A 16,953-nucleotide genomic window follows, 5' to 3' on the forward strand; every position below is an offset into this window, starting at 1 on the left:
TAAGGGAATACTGAGGTTTGAGAAAGTAATTTTTGAATAAAACTTCTAAAGCAGGAGTGGAGAGTCTGCAGCCCACAAGCCAGCTTTGACCCGTCATAGGTCCCAGCTTGGCCCACAAGGTTGTTTTCCCCCAGCCATGGCCACTTTCCCCATACCTGATGGCAGGTGGGGATGCAGCTGAATCAGCTGCTTATCAGAGTTCACTGCAGGGAACTTGATCGCACAGTCAAGCCCTGCAGAAAGTCATCATCCATCCTTCAAAACTCTCACTTCTCCGGATATTGCAATGCATTTCTTCAACTAGGTAATGCATACATGTGTGAAGATTCATATACTGTACACGCATTTATTTGTGAACAACATACAAAAAAATTAAAATGTTACATTGAGAAAATTTGCTTAGCAAAAACATGTATAGAGCAAAAATTGGTTCCAGAAATGTGTCTTATTAGGAGACTTTTTCATGAGGTCTGTTTCATTTATTATTATTATTATTATTGCAAACTGATGTGGAGAACCAAACTTAAGAATGGAAAAACAAGAAACGGAGAGAAACAGAAATGGATATATTCAACCCTCCCTAAGCATGTGACTCTCAAGATTGACTCTTTTCAGTATTGCTGCTGCTCAGTCTTGGGTTATCAGCTGTTTGATGCCCTTCTGTGCAGATCCGCTGCGCCACTTGTGTGTGCCAAGTGCCGCACTCGTCCTGGAAGACCTGCCATCTCCTTTGAAGTGGGTCATTTGACGTGGCGCTTAGAAAGACGCGAGCGTAGGGTGGTTTAATGAAATGTGGAATGTGAAAGAACTCACCTGCAGCTGTTCCTACTTGAAGCTACAATTCCCCCCCCCCCCACTGATGGTATGTCATAAAGTGTCAGTCCTAATTAGAAACTTTCCTCACTCTAGATTTAATTAATTCAGTTGCACGAGGCTCCGCACGGCTCCTTTTTCCTCCCCTGTGGGATGCGAAAGAAGAAAGAGTACCATCTCGTCTCCCTGCCTCCCTCCTTCATATTAATATTAAGAGAAGGGAACAAATGCCCCCCCCTCCAGTTAAATCAGAATGAAGTGCAGGCATTTAAAACATGTTTTTGTTCAGTGCAGCAAGACTCCCATCTGCCAGAAAGCATATTGATTGCTCTTTAAGGGGAACTTGGGAAGCATTTTCCTGGGATACACAGGCATCTGCGTGGAAGAAGTGAGTGTGGTAAACGTAATAGTGTTCGGATGCCCTTATAAATCTCTTCTTTGTAACTCCATTCAACAGAATTGCATTCACATTTTGTTCTGGAGTTGAAACATCAGTTCCGCTCATGTATTGTTTGAATGTAGGGCAGGAGCAGGGCTGCGTCGAAGTCTGCACATTTATGCAATTATCTTTATTTGTCTGAGCAATTTAAAATAAATCTCTAAGCGGTTTACAAAAACACAATACAGAAAAATCAGTTAAATCTATAAAATCAAACTTTACTTAAAATGCTTGCTTGCAAAAAAAGAAGTCCTCAGTAGACACCAGAGGTTTAGGAAGCAGGGAAGCCTCTTGTCCCCCAACTGGAAGGGCATTGTGTAAAATTGAGCCCACAATACTAAACACACAGCTCCTGTTGTGTTCAAACTGTGCATCCAAGCGCTGGGGGAGAGGCCTCTTAACAGTGACTCCCCCAAAGAACTCAGTCATTAGGCAGGGATATATGGGATTAGCTGGCTGTTGAGGTATCCTGGACTCAAATTGTTAAGGGCCTTGTAAATTAATACATGAACGTAGAAGCATTGAGTAGGGTCATTGGCAAAGGAACCCCTTTGTGTGAGCAGGTGCTTCTGTATAAGGCAGCTTCCTATGTCCCGATATGTTTGGAGTTTTGTGTGTTTGGCTGCTTGCCAGGGACTGCAAAGGGAGGGTATTGCAAAAACACAGGGCATTTGTCAATTGCCCCAGCAAGCCACCAGTCCATTTGGATTGGTTCTCATTCCTTAGAAGAAGCTGCCTCTTAGTGCCCTTGCCTTATTGCTTGATAGCCACATTGTAAATCTTATTTTTCTGTGGTTTCTTTTTGTTTCTCCCCTTCTGCAGACATACAAGTTATGTTCATGGCTTCTGTCTCTTTTGAATATGTATTTTGAAAAGACATAAATGAAAGTATTGCTCTCCCGTTCAAATAAAAAAAAAAATGGGAGGGGGGAAGGACTATCGTAATGCCACTTGCATTCAGAAATCTTCAGAATTGTAGCAAACAATGTTCTGAATATTTCACATTGCAGATTTGGATCTGAAGAGCTGAAGAGAGAATTCCTTGCCCCCAGTATAGCTGGAGATGTTGTGGCTTGCTTAGGAGTCAGTGAACCTGGTGCAGGCTCAGATGTTGCAAGTAAGTAAATAGACGATGCTTAGGATTTTTATAAGACATGTAAGCTGGTGTTCATTTCATCATGTTTTTGGATCTTGTCCTCCAAGTTCCTCAGGGTGACACACACATACACAATCCCTCTGCCCCGCACAGACAACACAGAAACTTTAATTTTGCGAGATGGTGATTGGCCCAAGATCACCCAGTAAACTGTGTTTACATTCTCAGTTTCACAAATGTGCAGGAGATTAAGCTGCTAGTTGCTATGCTATAATAGGGCATGGACGAGTAACCTTTTCTGTCACATTCTCTCCAAGGCAGTCTGTCAAGGGCTGCATGCCACTGATAGGTGGAGTCATACTTAAAGTGGGAGGGACCACTGCTTTCCCCTCCCTCTTCCTCCATGTCTCGCGGCTGCAGTGGGGAGAGCAGATCACTCTTGCCAGAGCTGCGACTTACTAGCTTGCAGAGGGCTATTGAAATTACACAAAACTGGGACCTTGGGTATGGAAAGGGTCCTCTGTGAGTGGGCTTCCTGAGCTGGTGGCGACAAGGGTTCCTCATCAGGGTTGTGGATCATAATCTTACAGCATTTGGGACAGTGCGTGCTGTTACGAAAAAGCTTTGCAGAATGGGCTCTTGGGGGGAAAAGGGCCTAGTGTTTCGCATGATATCGCAATGCAAATGGCAACATGTGGGGCTGCCTCTGAGGTTGGTTCAGAAGCTGTAGTTAGTGCAGAATGCAGTGGCTCAACTCAGCTCACTAGGGCAGACTATAACCATCGTGTTACACCACTGCTGAAAGAATTGCGCTGGTTGCCAGTTAGCTACTAGGCTAAGTTCCAGTATGCTGGTGCTGTTACACAAAGCCCTATACAGCCTGAAAAGATTTTTTAGACCCCTTATTTCTGGAACAGGTACACCTAACAACTTCTTTACTTTTGAATAGGCATCAAGACGAAGGCTGTAAGAAAAGGAGATGACTATGTTATAAATGGTGGCAAAATGTGGATTACATCTGGTTGTCAGGCTGATTGGATGTGCTTGCTGGCAAACACTAGTGACGGACCACCTCACAGAAACAAATCTCTTCTGTGTCTGCCGATGAAGCTACCTGGTAATAAAACTGGTGTCTTTGTGAGTGTCTGTGAAGGCGCATGAAGCCACCAACTTGCTTAAGCTAAGCAGGTCCGGGTCTGGCCTGTACCTAGATGGGTGACCGCCTGGGAACTGCAAGTCTGCTGCCTTCAGTTCCATGATGCAACAAAGGCAGGATGCAAATGTAATAAATTATATGGGGAAATGGCAGTAGTACCAAAAATTGGAGGGCTGGAACATCTTCTGTTCTGACCTCCCTAACCTGTCCTTCCATCCTCAAATGAAAACAGTGTTGCCTGGAAATGTAATCAATCACATTTGAGAGAGGCTAAATGATATGTCATGGTTTGAAAGTCGCAGGGGGGTGGGTGGGTGGGAAATGAGAAATGGGAACGAAAGTAAAGTAAATATTTTATGCATAGTCTCTACCCCTTCCCTCACCCCAAGCAGCGGAAATGTAAAACCATCTTTCTCTTAGATATGTGTTTGATGTGGTAATTTGTAACCTATTGTAGGAATAGATAAGGAACCCACAGATTTTTATTTTCTTTTTTTAAAAAAACAATACTTGTAAAAACACGGCTTGAAACATCCAAACACACTGAACAATACTGCTATCAATCTAGTATGTCTTGGAGAATGGTCACCAAAGCTACAGCCAGGAGATAGATAGATAGATATATTTCTTTGCTGTATAAACTGTTTTTGTTGCTTAACTTCATTAGGTGACCTGGAAACCTGATGGCCAGAATCCCAACTTTCCACCCATGAACTTAAAACAGTTCATGAAATAAGCTTTACTGCCTTACCTTTTCCCTTTCTGCAAACCCCTCACCTCCCTTCCTACAAATCTGCTCCTGGGAGCTGGAGGCGGCTTGGGAGTGATGTGGGATATGGTGGTGGTCGGGGCTTCAGGTGAAAAGTCTGTTTGTAGAAATTGCTTCCCCCAGGTACTTTACAGTCGACAAAGGAGCAATTCGGGGTCCAAACCAATGAAAACCCAGAGCCATCACCATCTTTCTTTACAAAATATGGTTGAAGCTGGGGTCATTTTGATATATCCAAGGACATATACAGTGGTACCTCAGGTTACAGACGCTTCAAGTTACATACGCTTCAGGTTACAGACTTCGCTAACCCAGAAATAGTACCTTGGGTTAAGAACTTAGCTTCAGGATGAGAACAGAAATCGTGTTGCGACGGTGCGGCAGCAGCAGGAGGCCCCATTAGCTAAAGTGGTGCGTCAGGTTAAGAACAGTTTCAGGTTAAGAACGGACCTCCGGAACGAATTAAGTTCTTAGCCCAAGGTACCACTGTATGTAGATTTGAGATTGGCAATGACAATTGAAAAGCACACAGAACTTCCTTCTTCAGCTCTGCGTACTTTTCATGGGAGAAAGAGACAACCACTCTCAGCATCTCATGATTCAGTGAGGCAGCGAAGGGGATCTCAGAGACTTTGTGGACAACTGATGAAGGCCTCCAGGTCAACTTAAGGATAAGTAGATAGTTGGGGCCGATTTCGATGTGAACAGACCATAGTATGGTTTCCTGCATCAGAGTCACTATGTTTTCTGCATGGGAAAATTACTGTTCTCCCCCCAGATGAGACTGGAATCTCTATTGTCAGCACTGCCCACAATTTCAGATGAAAATATTTCCATTTATTATTAAAGGACTTTTGTTCCATTAACTGCTCCTTTTCCGTTAAAAGAACAAACCAACAAACTTCTCATGCATCTCCAGGGCTGATCCCTCCCCTCTTCTGCATTGGAGAAGGACAGGTGGGAACCGCAACGAAATGTTGCAGCATGCAGTGCCTCTGTTCATGGTTCCATTAACGCTACCACCCTCCCACAATGGTCTGTCAGCATTCTGTGGCCACTGAGCACACCCAGTTCTCGTCAGGCTGGCTTTGGAGTTTTCTCCTTCCTCCTTAGGGGTTTCCCCCCCGCCCTCAATATTTTGTGTACTTCTGTGAACCTTGGGTTCCACCCCACCCCTCAAACCTGCTGATATCTTCCCTTGCGTGTGGGTGGTGCTGTTTGGGCTACATAAGTAAACAGCGCCCACTGCCTGAACATACAAATGGAAGGGATGATAATACTGTGCCTGAGATCAATTAAAATTTATGTGAACTGAGTTTATGGACTTCACCAAAATTAAGTCTGGTCATAACAGAGCTAAACTTGCAGCCCGTTTGTTTTTTCTTTTAAAAATGGCCAGTAATCCTGAATTATTTCTTCTTTGTTTTGTTCCTAACCAGGGTGAAATACCTCTCTTAGTTTTTGAACCTTACTGAATCCAGCTGCTTTGATTATCATTCTGTGGACTTTTGTTTCCTTTAGAATTACAAATGTGCGTGCAGTTCTAACCAAGCGGCCTTAGAAACATAACAAATTAGGACTTTGCTACTCAGCCAAGATTCAGAAACTTACTTGAATTTGGAATTTGGAGGATGTTTCCAGTCATGCTGTCGTGTATTCCATGCGTCACTGTGAACTCCACTCTGCTAATGGGCTTAATTACACACGCAAGATTGAAACATTAAGTGGAAGAGCCCTAGAGGCTCATGGGATAAAATGGGGAGGGGGGAACCATGTACACTGCCTCCAGCTCCTTGGGGGAACCCTGGGAGGCTGTTAGCAGCCGGAGTGAACGATGCTGAGCTAGGCAGACCAATGGCTTGACTTGGTCTAAGGCAGCTAGCTTCCATATAGTCCGACACATAGCTGCTTATCCCTGGCATGCCAACACATGGTTAAAAAGAGAAGAAAGCCCAGGATGATTCTGCAGCCTTGTTTTGCTGACTGTCTCGGGTCATGTGACCTTAAAGAAAATAGCATTTATCTATTTCATTCTGACCTCCACCCAGCAAAGAGAACAAAGATGAAATTTCCCCTTCTCTCAACCCACTCCTTCCCATTTTCTCCAAATGCTTTTCTTTTATTTTTTAAAAGCTCACTTATCCTGGAATGACCTGAGGTTAATTGTTGCGGGTGTTTTGCTCTCAGAACCATATTCTGGATGGGAATGGAGGGTACATTCTCAAGGGTTTAGGTACTTGAAAGACTGAACAAATTTCATACTAATTCTCTGTAAAATTTTTTTACATGTTTCGTTTCCTTTATTAATCAAGATTCTAACGTTTTACCATAATAAGCAACCTGGACAGTTTTGACATTTTTCACTTTAAAATTCAGCTTACTCTCATTAGGAAGCTGTTCCTGTTTCCAGGATTATGAAAAGCAAGACCTTTTTTAAATTTTGAGAATTCTGATTTGCTGATTAACAAAACCACCACTGCTTTTACAGTTAAGGTAGAAATGGAAGTATTTACCTTATCTTGGGGTTTTTTAAAAACACACACACACACACACACACACACACACACACACGTGTTCTTAAATTTTAAAATCTTATGTGTTTAAAAAGGAAGACCCTTGGTTATACCTTTTAAAAAGAAAATACCACGGTTGCGTTTAGGACTAATTGTTTCCTGTCACTTTTTCCATGAACACTTATTTTTAGGTGTTCACATTGCTAAGAAAATCGACAAGATGGGCATGCGGTCATCCGACACGGCACAAATCTTTTTTGAAGATGTCAGAGTTCCCAGAAAATACCTCATTGGGGAGGAAGGAATGGGCTTTACGTACCAGATGTTGCAATTCCAAGAGGAGCGAATGTGGGGAGTAGCCAACGGTAAGTCCTTTGGGCAGTGATAAAGCCTGTCCCTTACATAACAACTTTCAAGATGCATTTTAGTGGTAGAACAGAGCCATATCTTGATGGGCATTTTGAAAGCCCTTATTTTTGCTGAACACCAAATACTTTGGTATGTGCTGGCAAAGTCAGTTTTTTCCTCCCTTCTGCATCCTTGACATTCTGTGTGCAGAAAAATACATAAATGGAAGTTCAACAAGCAGGAGTCCACAAATGGAACAAAAAGTTCCGTTTCTGACTCAGTAAGAGGCAGCTCCCTATGTTCTTATAAGTTAGCGGTTGTAAATTTTCCAGAGGGGCTTTCAGAACTCAGCTGTACATGCTTATTATGAAAAGGTCCTCCTAGAAAATGTAGAATTTTCTAGCACTTAATCTTACCCTCTGCTTCACTCAGCACCCAAAACTAAAACATTTTTTTCTTTCCTTAACTAGGATTTTTAGTGCATTTGTTATTACCCATATAGCACTGCCATCTGCTTCACAATGCAAATGGCACAACCCATTTTATTGATTCATATATACTGCCTGATGTCAAGGTAGCATTCAAGCGGTTTGCAAAACTTGAAAACCAATTACACAACATTGTTTAAATACAAAACAATTAGAAATACACCAGGCTGTTAAAACATCATGGAAATTAAAGCAGGAGACTTTCATGAAGAGACCAAGGGAATGCCTGCATTCCAATCTTCGTGTGTGATGGGTGGCGCTGTGGTCGAAACCACTGAGCCTCTTGGGCTTGCTGATCAGGCGGTCGGTGGTTCAAATCCCCGCAATTGAGTGAGCTCCCATTGCTCTGTCCCAGCTTCTGCCAACTTAGCAGTCTGAAAGAACACCAGTGCAAGTAGATAAATAGGTACTGCTGCAGCAGGAAGGTAAACGGCATTTCCGTGCGCTCTGCTTTCTGTCACAGTGTTCCACTGTGGACAAACGCCGGCTCCGTCAGCCTGAAAGCGAGATGAGCACCACAACCCGTCGCCTTTGACTGGACTTAACCGTCCAGGGGTCCTTTACCTTTTACCACTTGTGCAACTCCCTCCCCACAGAGGTGCCTTTGGCACCTTCATTATACAGCTTCCAGCAAATGCTGAATATACATACCTCTTTATCCTGGCTTTTGACACTCGAGTTGCATATTTTTAGGACACACTTTCTTTTTATTTTCAGGTAGGTTGTGTTGGCCTGGCGCAGTCAATTTTTTTTTTTAACCTTTTTTTGTTGTTTTAAACCATTTGTTAATACTCATGCAGTCATAGAATTGTAGAGCTGAAAAGGGATCCTCAGGGTCATCTAGTCCAACAATGCAGGAATCTCAACACACAGTCCCCCACCCAACTTGAAACTATACCAGACCCTGCTTAGCTTTGCAAATGTGCCAGCAATTGTACTGCTGCACCGCTAGGAGGACTACTGCCTTATAACATTGTAACCCACCCTGGGATCTTGAGAGCAAAGAGCAGGTAATTAATAATAATAATAATAATTCTATCAGGGCACACAGGTCTTAAGTATTTTATTCATTTTGAAAATTTATAAACCACTTGATAAAAAATAAGATAAAATTATCCAAGGAGTATATAAGTGCAGTTATATATAGAACAGGTACGTCAGTAGAGCATGAGACTTAATCTCAGGGTTATGGGTTCGAGTGCCGCACTGGGCAAGAGATTCCTGTGTTGCAGGGGGGGTTGGACTCCATGACCCTCGTGGTCCCTTCCAATTCTACGATTCTATGATTAACATGAAAAAAATATACAAACCAATTAAAAGCATATATAATATCAGCCAGACATTTAAGTACAACGTCTGGCTAGGTTTTCTGATACAGAAGTTTCTTCAGCCACTGCGTAGACCAGCAGAGTGAAGGTGCCTGTTTGATGTCAGGAGGGACCCAGGGGACATGGCGCTGCCACAACATGCTGGACAAAGTGAAGCCTGAGTTTGCTAAGTGAGCTGTAAAATAGCAACAAAGCAACTTCAGCTTGAGAAGCTGAATATGTTTTCACATGAATGCTGGGAATAACTATTTTTGGCTACACATTTGTTGTGCGGAAGCAGCAGGGGGAATTGAAAATGGCAGGCAGTGTCAAATGTTCACAGAGGCACAGTAACACTTAAGAGTCATTTTCCTTCAGTGTTACGCTGAGAACTCGTCTAGGACATGAAAATGTCTTAACAAAGGAAGGTTTCCAGTTGCTTTGCAACTAATGGATTCTTAAGCACTAACGCTGAAGATTAAGCTGATTTCTCTCCCTTCTCAACCCTTGAAAACAGTTTTGCCACTGTGATGGTTTATAAAGTGGTGTTTGCTGTGGCTCAGTGGGAATAGGATTTGGCTGAGATTCCTGGGGTGAATTCTTGGTGGACAAAGTACTGTAAGCTTTATTTCGTCGCAATCCAGAGTCCCACAGAAGCGTTCTGCAAGACTGAAGTGTGAGGAGCAGTTACCATTCTCATGGAGTGATGGACCTATTCACTTTCTACTTTGAGGGGGAGAAGGGGGAATCTTAAGCCAGTAAGAGTCTTGGATATGGGCCTTGCCCCTTGCCATGAGACAAAAGTTACAACCAAACCAGAGTGCAACCACATTTTATTTGAGTATGAAATGTAACTCATGCAATGAAAGAAAAAGGGAGGGTTTTTTTTGGTTGTGTGTGCATGTGTGTGTGTGTGAGGAGTGACAGTGAGAGAGAAAGAGAGGTGGGGAGAGAGGAAAAAAAAGGAGTAACAATGTTCAAATAGACACAGTATGTCCTGATTCACCTTCCCCACATTAAGAGGGTTGCTTGAGAGAATGTATTGGACTCTTCCCAAGTTGAGATTTCTCCTTAGAACTGTTAACAGGTGAACAAGCTTATACACAGGTGTACATTGGATTCCCCATCCCCTTGGGTCTCTCAGAGCTGCTAGCATGAGCCATGGGGTGTTAAGTGCCATTTCCAGGCAGTAAACACCATAGAGCCCAGTAGGACTTATTTTCAAGGAAACACGTGCTGTAAGTAAATTAATACATTCCAAGACATATGACATATAATGTCCTTTAAAGCTGTTTCCAAACACTAACTTGTTTGGAGGTCGCAAGTTAATCTACCCTGAATTGGTGAATCAGGCTCTCTGTGAATGAACATTATTGTTTGTTGCTTGAGGACTTGCATGAGTGAATGGGTCGTCACAGGTGAAACTTTCATTTTTTCCTCTCATCATCTCGCCCACAATGCTTTTCAGTGGTCCATTCACAGAAACACCTGTGAAGAAGAGCAATGGAACGATGCGCATGGGTGTATGAACTAAGTCGGAACGAAGCCGTCATTATATAACCACAGGCTCTAGGGCCACACACACACACACGACCATATTTACCCTTGTCATTAGGGCCACTTCTCCGGTAAAATACAAAGGGTTAGGGTTCATAACCTTTGCGGAAAAGTCATTCATTAAACTCACTTCCTCTTTCATTCTCCAATTCCTATAGTTTTGATGCCACTGGAAAATGCGATACAAGAGACGGTTGATTATACTCGCCAGCGTAAGGCATTCAACCAGCCAATACTTCATAACCAAACAGTGCACTTTCGTCTGGCAGAATTAGCGACGGAGGTGGAACTCCTTCGATCTTTACTCTATCGGGCTATTGGTAAGTGGATTGAAGTTTTGCTTCAGATATCTACTTGACCGGGGAGAGATTCCCTCCCTCAACTTTCCAGAGCAGATTTTGAGGGTCCTCGGGAGACTGCAGGCTGGAGGAGAAGGTGAAGTCCTGTTGTGCAAGCCGGAGTCTGTTACATTCATGCACAGACAGTATTGGGGGGAAACCCCCACACTATTTTGTTAGGATTTATCTGCTTGTTGGATCAGATCAAAGGCCCAGCTCATGCAACATCCAGCCAGATGCCTCTGGGAAGCCCACAAGCAGGACATGAGCTCAGTACCACTCTCCCCACCTGTGAATCCCATCTTTGACTCTGGAGGTAATGCATAGCCATTATGGCTAGCAGCCATTGATAGCCTTATCATCCATGGAGACACATTAAGCCACCACCTTGCTGAAGCTAAGCAGGTCTGGCTGTGGTCTCTGCTTGGATGAAACTGCAAGTATGCCGCCTTGGGTTCCATGATGGAAGAAAGACATATAAACTATAAAATCTAACAAACAAAATATCCATATAGGTATTCTTAAAATGCATTCTTTATGTCTTTTTCTATTATAGCTCTGTATATCTGTGGCAATGATGTGACCAAATTTGCATCCATGGCTAAATTAAAGGCAGGGCGTCTGGCTCGGGAGTTAACAGATAGTTGTCTCCAGTTCTGGGGAGGAATGGGGTTCACTAATGAGGTGCTGGTGAGCAGACTGTACAGGTGAGTGAATACTCTGTGATCAATATATAGATAGAAGAAATAACTTTTGATTTAAATGTTTTGTTTCTTAGAATGCATACCACTGGTAATTTTTTTAATTGCTAAATGAGGTTTAATGGTTTGCGGCAAGGTCTTGTATGCTTGGAGTTAATATAAATATGGGGAAGGTATCTTTATTACGTTATTACATCCATGCATCCAACATATTTCTTCACAACCCTGTTTTAACCAGTACATCACAATTTGATATTTTAAGCTCAATTGATGCAATTCAGAAAAGTGTATACACACACACACGAGACTCCTGCTAAATAGGCAAGCCACTGTTTAGTTCAAATGTTTATTATTACAATGGCCAGCATTAAGAAACCAGGGTAAGGAGTACATAGAACATATTATCCATATGTATATAAGAAGGGGGAAAATGAAATAAAACAAAGTAATAAAAGTAGCATAAAATGAATTAAAATGGTCATCAGCATTAAAAAAATTAACAGTTCCTGGCGTGTGTTGCTTTCTGCAACACAGTACTTTGCCACCCTAAGAGTAATTGATGCATTTTGGTCTGAGAGAAGGAGGACCTAAAAATGCAGATAAGAGGGGTTCAGTGAAGTTTCAGCAGATCTCCATAAACAGAGCAGTGTGGGAGGACATGGGTTGCCAACTCAACCTCTCCAGAAGCACATGGGCACTTGCAGTCTTAGTAGTTTGCCTCCAGCATTGCTGAGGGAATAGCATTTAGGCATGCCAGAACGAAAGCTCTGCAATGCTTTTTGACCTAGAGTATAGAGAGTTGGCTTATTGAGTGGCTGGAGTGCTTTGTCAGTCAGTGTGGTTGGAGGTTGAACCTAAATTGTGCTGCCATTCAACATTTTACAGTAGGCCGTTTGAGAGCCACTCCAGCCTTTTCATGTCCCAGAGGGATGAGGGAGCCCAGGGATAATCCATATAGCTGGCATTTGTGGGTTGGCTTAACCCATACAGACTGAAAGCCATCCTGAAGGGTGAGTGGGATGGAAAGTGAGCTTCAGGCAAAGTTGAAAATGGCAAGGCAAGGCTTTGGCCTTCTGAAGGCTGACCTCGACACAAGGCAGCATTTGGCATGCAATGGGGTATTTGAAGAATATCCCTCAGAAATTTAGAATGAATTGCTTCCAGACGTGTAAAACTAGAGTCAGGGCCATCATTTAAGAGCTGGGTTAGTGATTTGGCCTGAAACATCCTCATTACATAAATTATTAACTCCTTTGGTATGTTTTTTTTTAAAAAAAAAATGACAGAAGTATTCTTTTGGGCTGTCAGATCAGCAAATTCTGCTTGTGCCTTCCAGTCGCCATTGGCTTGAAAGACTTTCTGAAGGACTTTCTTTACCTGTTCTATCTTAAGTCCATTTATGAGCCAGCTGCAAAGCATCGGTCTTTCAGCAAAGATCATGACCTTTATTTGCTGTTTAGTTTCAAATGCAAATTGTACTTTTGGGAATTGAAACTCTTCAGCCAAAAGCAATTTATAAAGTTCCAGTTGTATGTGCAAGTATCTGTCTTTGAATCCTGGCCAGGCTGAAGGGGGGGGGGGAGCAGGAATGCTACAGACAGTCCCCTCCCTGACTTTCTATTCTTCCTTTCTGCAAGAATATTTGGTAAATTTCTTAGAAAAACTGCTCTTTGCTCTCCCAAATGAAAGTCAGAGACTGACTTCATTCCTCATCCCCCTTGCCCGCCCGCCCTCACCAGATATACAGTATTACGTAGTCATAGAATGAACTACATTTTATTTTTCTGGGGACATGGAAAGCTTTTTGATAAATGCTGCTACTTTTGCTCAGACTTTATGACTGTTGTCAATGACGTTGTCACAGTAGGGAGGTTTGTCTCTCATAACTGAGCAGCATGTACCCTTAACCTCACTCCCTGGTGATGTTTCTGCTGCACAGCCTTTAGTAAGCGTCTGACGCATAGGTCAGTTTGCATTACTACAGCCATCATATCCCATGGCATCTGGCTGCTGCGTTTGGGCTGCAAGTTGCTTCATAGAGGAATACTTTCGTCAGGCACCATGCAAGTCCGTCAGCTGTCTTATTCTTGGATCAACCTTTCTAAATTGCTCTCGGCTATGGAAACATTTTTTCCCTAGTGCTGTGGAAGAATTAATTTACAAAAAGTCTGCTTACCTCAATTGCCACGCTCTGGGATTTCTGTTTATCAACTTCCTTCTCTGTGTCACTCTTTTTACTTATACAAGAGTTTTCATGGAATATCTTGGCTATGTGATTGTACAGTGGTGCCCCGCAAGACGAAGGCCTCGCAAGACGAAAAACCCGCTAGACGAAAGGGTTTTCCGTTTTGGAGGCGCTTCGCAAAACGAATTTCCCTATGGGCTTGCTTCGCAAGAAGAAAGCCCATAGGGAAATCTCCGGGGACCTCTTTTAAATGCTAGCGGTGGGGAGCAAAGCCTTCCCCCCCTTCCGGCCTTCAGAAGAGGTCCAGGAAGGCCGGCGGGGGCCGAAAGGCTTTGCTCCCCACCGCCAGCATTTTAAAAGCAGTCCGGGATAGCAGGGAAGCGCTTCCCGCTATCCCGGATGGCTTTTGAAGGCAGGCGGCGGGGGGGGGGGAGCAAAGACTTTCGCCCCCCACCGGCCTTCAGAAGAGGTCCTGGACCTCTTCTGAAGGCGGGCGGGGGGCAAAAGTCTTTGCTCCCCCCTGCCTGCCTTCCCGGGAGAGCGGAGAAACGCAGCGCTGCCAGCATTTTAAAATCGCCCCGGGAGCGGAGAAGTCTCCGCTGTCTGGGGTGATCTTAAAATGCTGGCGGGCGGCAGCGCTGCTGCCCGCGAAGCCTTCGCTGCCGCCCACCAGCATTTTAAAAACCCCGGGACAGCGGAGGACTTCTCCGCTGTCTGGGGTGATCTTAAAATGCTGGTGGGCGGCAGCGCTGCTGCCCGCCAGCATTTTAAAATCGCCCCGGGAAGTCTCCGCTGTCCCAGGGGCTTTTAAAATGCTGGGGGACGGCAGCGAAGGCTTCGCTGCCGCCCGCCAGCATTTTAAGACCGCCCCGGGACAGCGGAGACTTCCGCTGTCCCGGGAAGGCAGGTGGGGGGGGAGCAAAGACTTTCGCCCCCCACCGGCCTTCAGAAGAGGTCGGGGGACAGACTGTCCCCGGACCTGGTCTGAAGGCGGTTTCCATAGGAACGCATTAATTGATTTTTAATGCATTCCTATGGGAAACCGTGCTTCGCAAGACGAAAAACTCGCAAGACGAAAAGACTTGCGGAACGAATTAATTTCGTCTTGCGAGGCACCACTGTACATATGGACACATTGTGGGTATGTGTCACTTACCACAAGTGCACATTTTTTTAAAATACTGTGTTTCTCATGCAAGTAGTTTAGAAATCCCACTTGCTTGGACAAATTAATTTGACCAGCTACTGTAGTTATTTCAACCCACATACTTCAACCCAGCAGTTCTTTCATATGGGAGGAGGCATGCATATATTGTCCCATTGGGTGAATATATTCAGTTGGTAAGTTTCCCCATTCACTTCAAAGACTGGGCGGCCATCATGGGCACAGAGGGTTAAATATTCAGAGCTTTCCCCTGAGGAACACAGGAACCTGCCATATACCAAGTCAGACTATAGGTCCATCCTGTTCAGTATTGTCTGCACTGACGGGGCAAAGGCTCTCCAGGATTTCAGATAGGAAATTGCTAGCTCTACCTGGAGATACTTGGGGATCTTCTGCATGCAGAGCATACCACTGAGGCACAGTCCTTCCCCATGCTTGTAAGAAATTAAAACAAGAGGAGGGATCTGCAAGAAAAAGTTGTGGAATGCTCTTGTCAAGCATTCCAGCCAGCCATGCCCTTTCCCTAGAAAAATGAGGACTGACTGTGTGTAGTTGCTTTTTGACTACATGATACTGAGGATCGGCTGAAGAGTTTCCATTTCCAAAGAGTCAATTTGCATTTTAAACTAAACAGTGACTTATTGGTTCATTAATTTAATTGGGCAGAAGGGTAACTTCTTTCAGAACCTAACATTCTATGCAGTAATAAGAACACCTAACTGCAGTTGTGTTTAAAAGTTGCCAGATGGGACAATCTTCGTTTTGCCATTGTTATGTTTGCTTTGTTTTTCCTTTGCAGAGACTGTAGATTGCTCTCCATAGGAGCTGGTGCTGATGAGGTCATGCTTTCCATTATATGCAAGTACATGGACATCTTACCAAAGAAGTAACTCCCAGGACTCCTGTTGATCTCTGTTTACATTTCAGTAAGCTGAATTGGGTAGATTCTGTGAGGGAAAAATATCCAAAAGATCTGTTCTAAGAGTTACTTACCTTGAATGTTCTTAACATTCATGTTGCTGGGATTGTGCCTTATATGGTAATAACATACCTAATCATTGCCAGAAACACATGCAACCTTATTTTACCTCAAATATTATATGGCATGACCTATACTCACTCTTTGGTTGGACAGAGATGGACTATTTCTCTGGCTATTCTTACAAAGCTAAAACATTTTAAATACGTCACAAAAGCCAGAGCTTTGAGCAGTAGCTTCTGGTGAAAGATTGTTTTTTCTGGGCCTGCTTTTAATTGCTGTAGAAGTGCAATTGTTTCTTATTTGCTTTTAAATTCCATATAATAGAAGAACCTCATCATGTGTCAAGAAAATCTTCAAATACCAATAGAGTTTCTTAAATGTCTGTGTGAATCCTCTCTGCTCCAAGGGAGGCTTCTGGCAATTCCTCAATTGGAATAACAAAGTATTGATTGCACACCTTTGTGTGCACAGCACATATCTAGGCTGCTCCAGAGTAATTGTTTAGGTTTATTGTTAGCGTAGCTGTTTTCAGCAAGGAGACAATTAAAATGGGTAATTCACAGAACATGTTTCAAAGCAAACCCCCTAAAATTCCATCTGGTTGGCTAAATTAGTGTAATTTGTTAACACATCTGACAATCAAGAAGTGGTAATTGACTTTGCAATAAGTTGCAAACACTGGCTCGGTACTAAGCTGAATAAAAAATATTTTTAAATTTTGAAGAACTGGCTCATACTATTTATTTTGTCTAAAGCAAAAACAAAACCTTACCCATCTGGACAGTGCAAGAGTGAGGCATGCAGTTTACATTTATGACAGACGATTCAGATCCTGAAACAGTTCACAAATGATGGGCTTTCATAATAATAACTTTCACCCCTCACAATACGCATTGCACATTGCTATCTTAAAGCTTACCTGCTTTAAAAGGACTTGTTTTGATCTCTTGCCCCTTTTGTGTCCATGTGACTGGCCTTCATCAGGCTAGACGGACGGGGTTAGTAGCCATGGTAGGAAATATCCCTTTGCCCCCCTCAGTTTGCTATTTAGTTGCCCTACTCTCAGCCTACTAAATCCTAAGTCTGGAGCTCCTGG

At 43.4% G+C, this 16,953-nt stretch overlaps 1 protein-coding gene across 1 annotated transcript in view; it reads left to right on the plus strand.

Annotated features, from left to right (window-relative positions):
- Positions 1-16,583, plus strand: part of LOC310828201 (putative acyl-CoA dehydrogenase 6) — a 50,443-nt gene extending 33,860 nt beyond the window's left edge. Inside the window, exons 4-9 of the mRNA XM_083705373.1 lie at positions 2,263-2,369; positions 3,298-3,465; positions 6,978-7,151; positions 10,645-10,806; positions 11,381-11,531; positions 15,675-16,583. Of these exons, the coding sequence (XP_083561499.1) occupies positions 2,263-2,369; positions 3,298-3,465; positions 6,978-7,151; positions 10,645-10,806; positions 11,381-11,531; positions 15,675-15,765 (853 nt within the window). The 3' untranslated portion in view covers positions 15,766-16,583. The remainder of the gene's footprint in view (positions 1-2,262; positions 2,370-3,297; positions 3,466-6,977; positions 7,152-10,644; positions 10,807-11,380; positions 11,532-15,674) is intronic.
- Positions 16,584-16,953: the final 370 nt, after the last annotated feature.

Source organism: Podarcis gaigeae (assembly GCF_964106915.1).
Source record: "Podarcis gaigeae genome assembly, chromosome: 12".
Lineage (NCBI taxonomy): Eukaryota > Metazoa > Chordata > Lepidosauria > Squamata > Lacertidae > Podarcis > Podarcis gaigeae.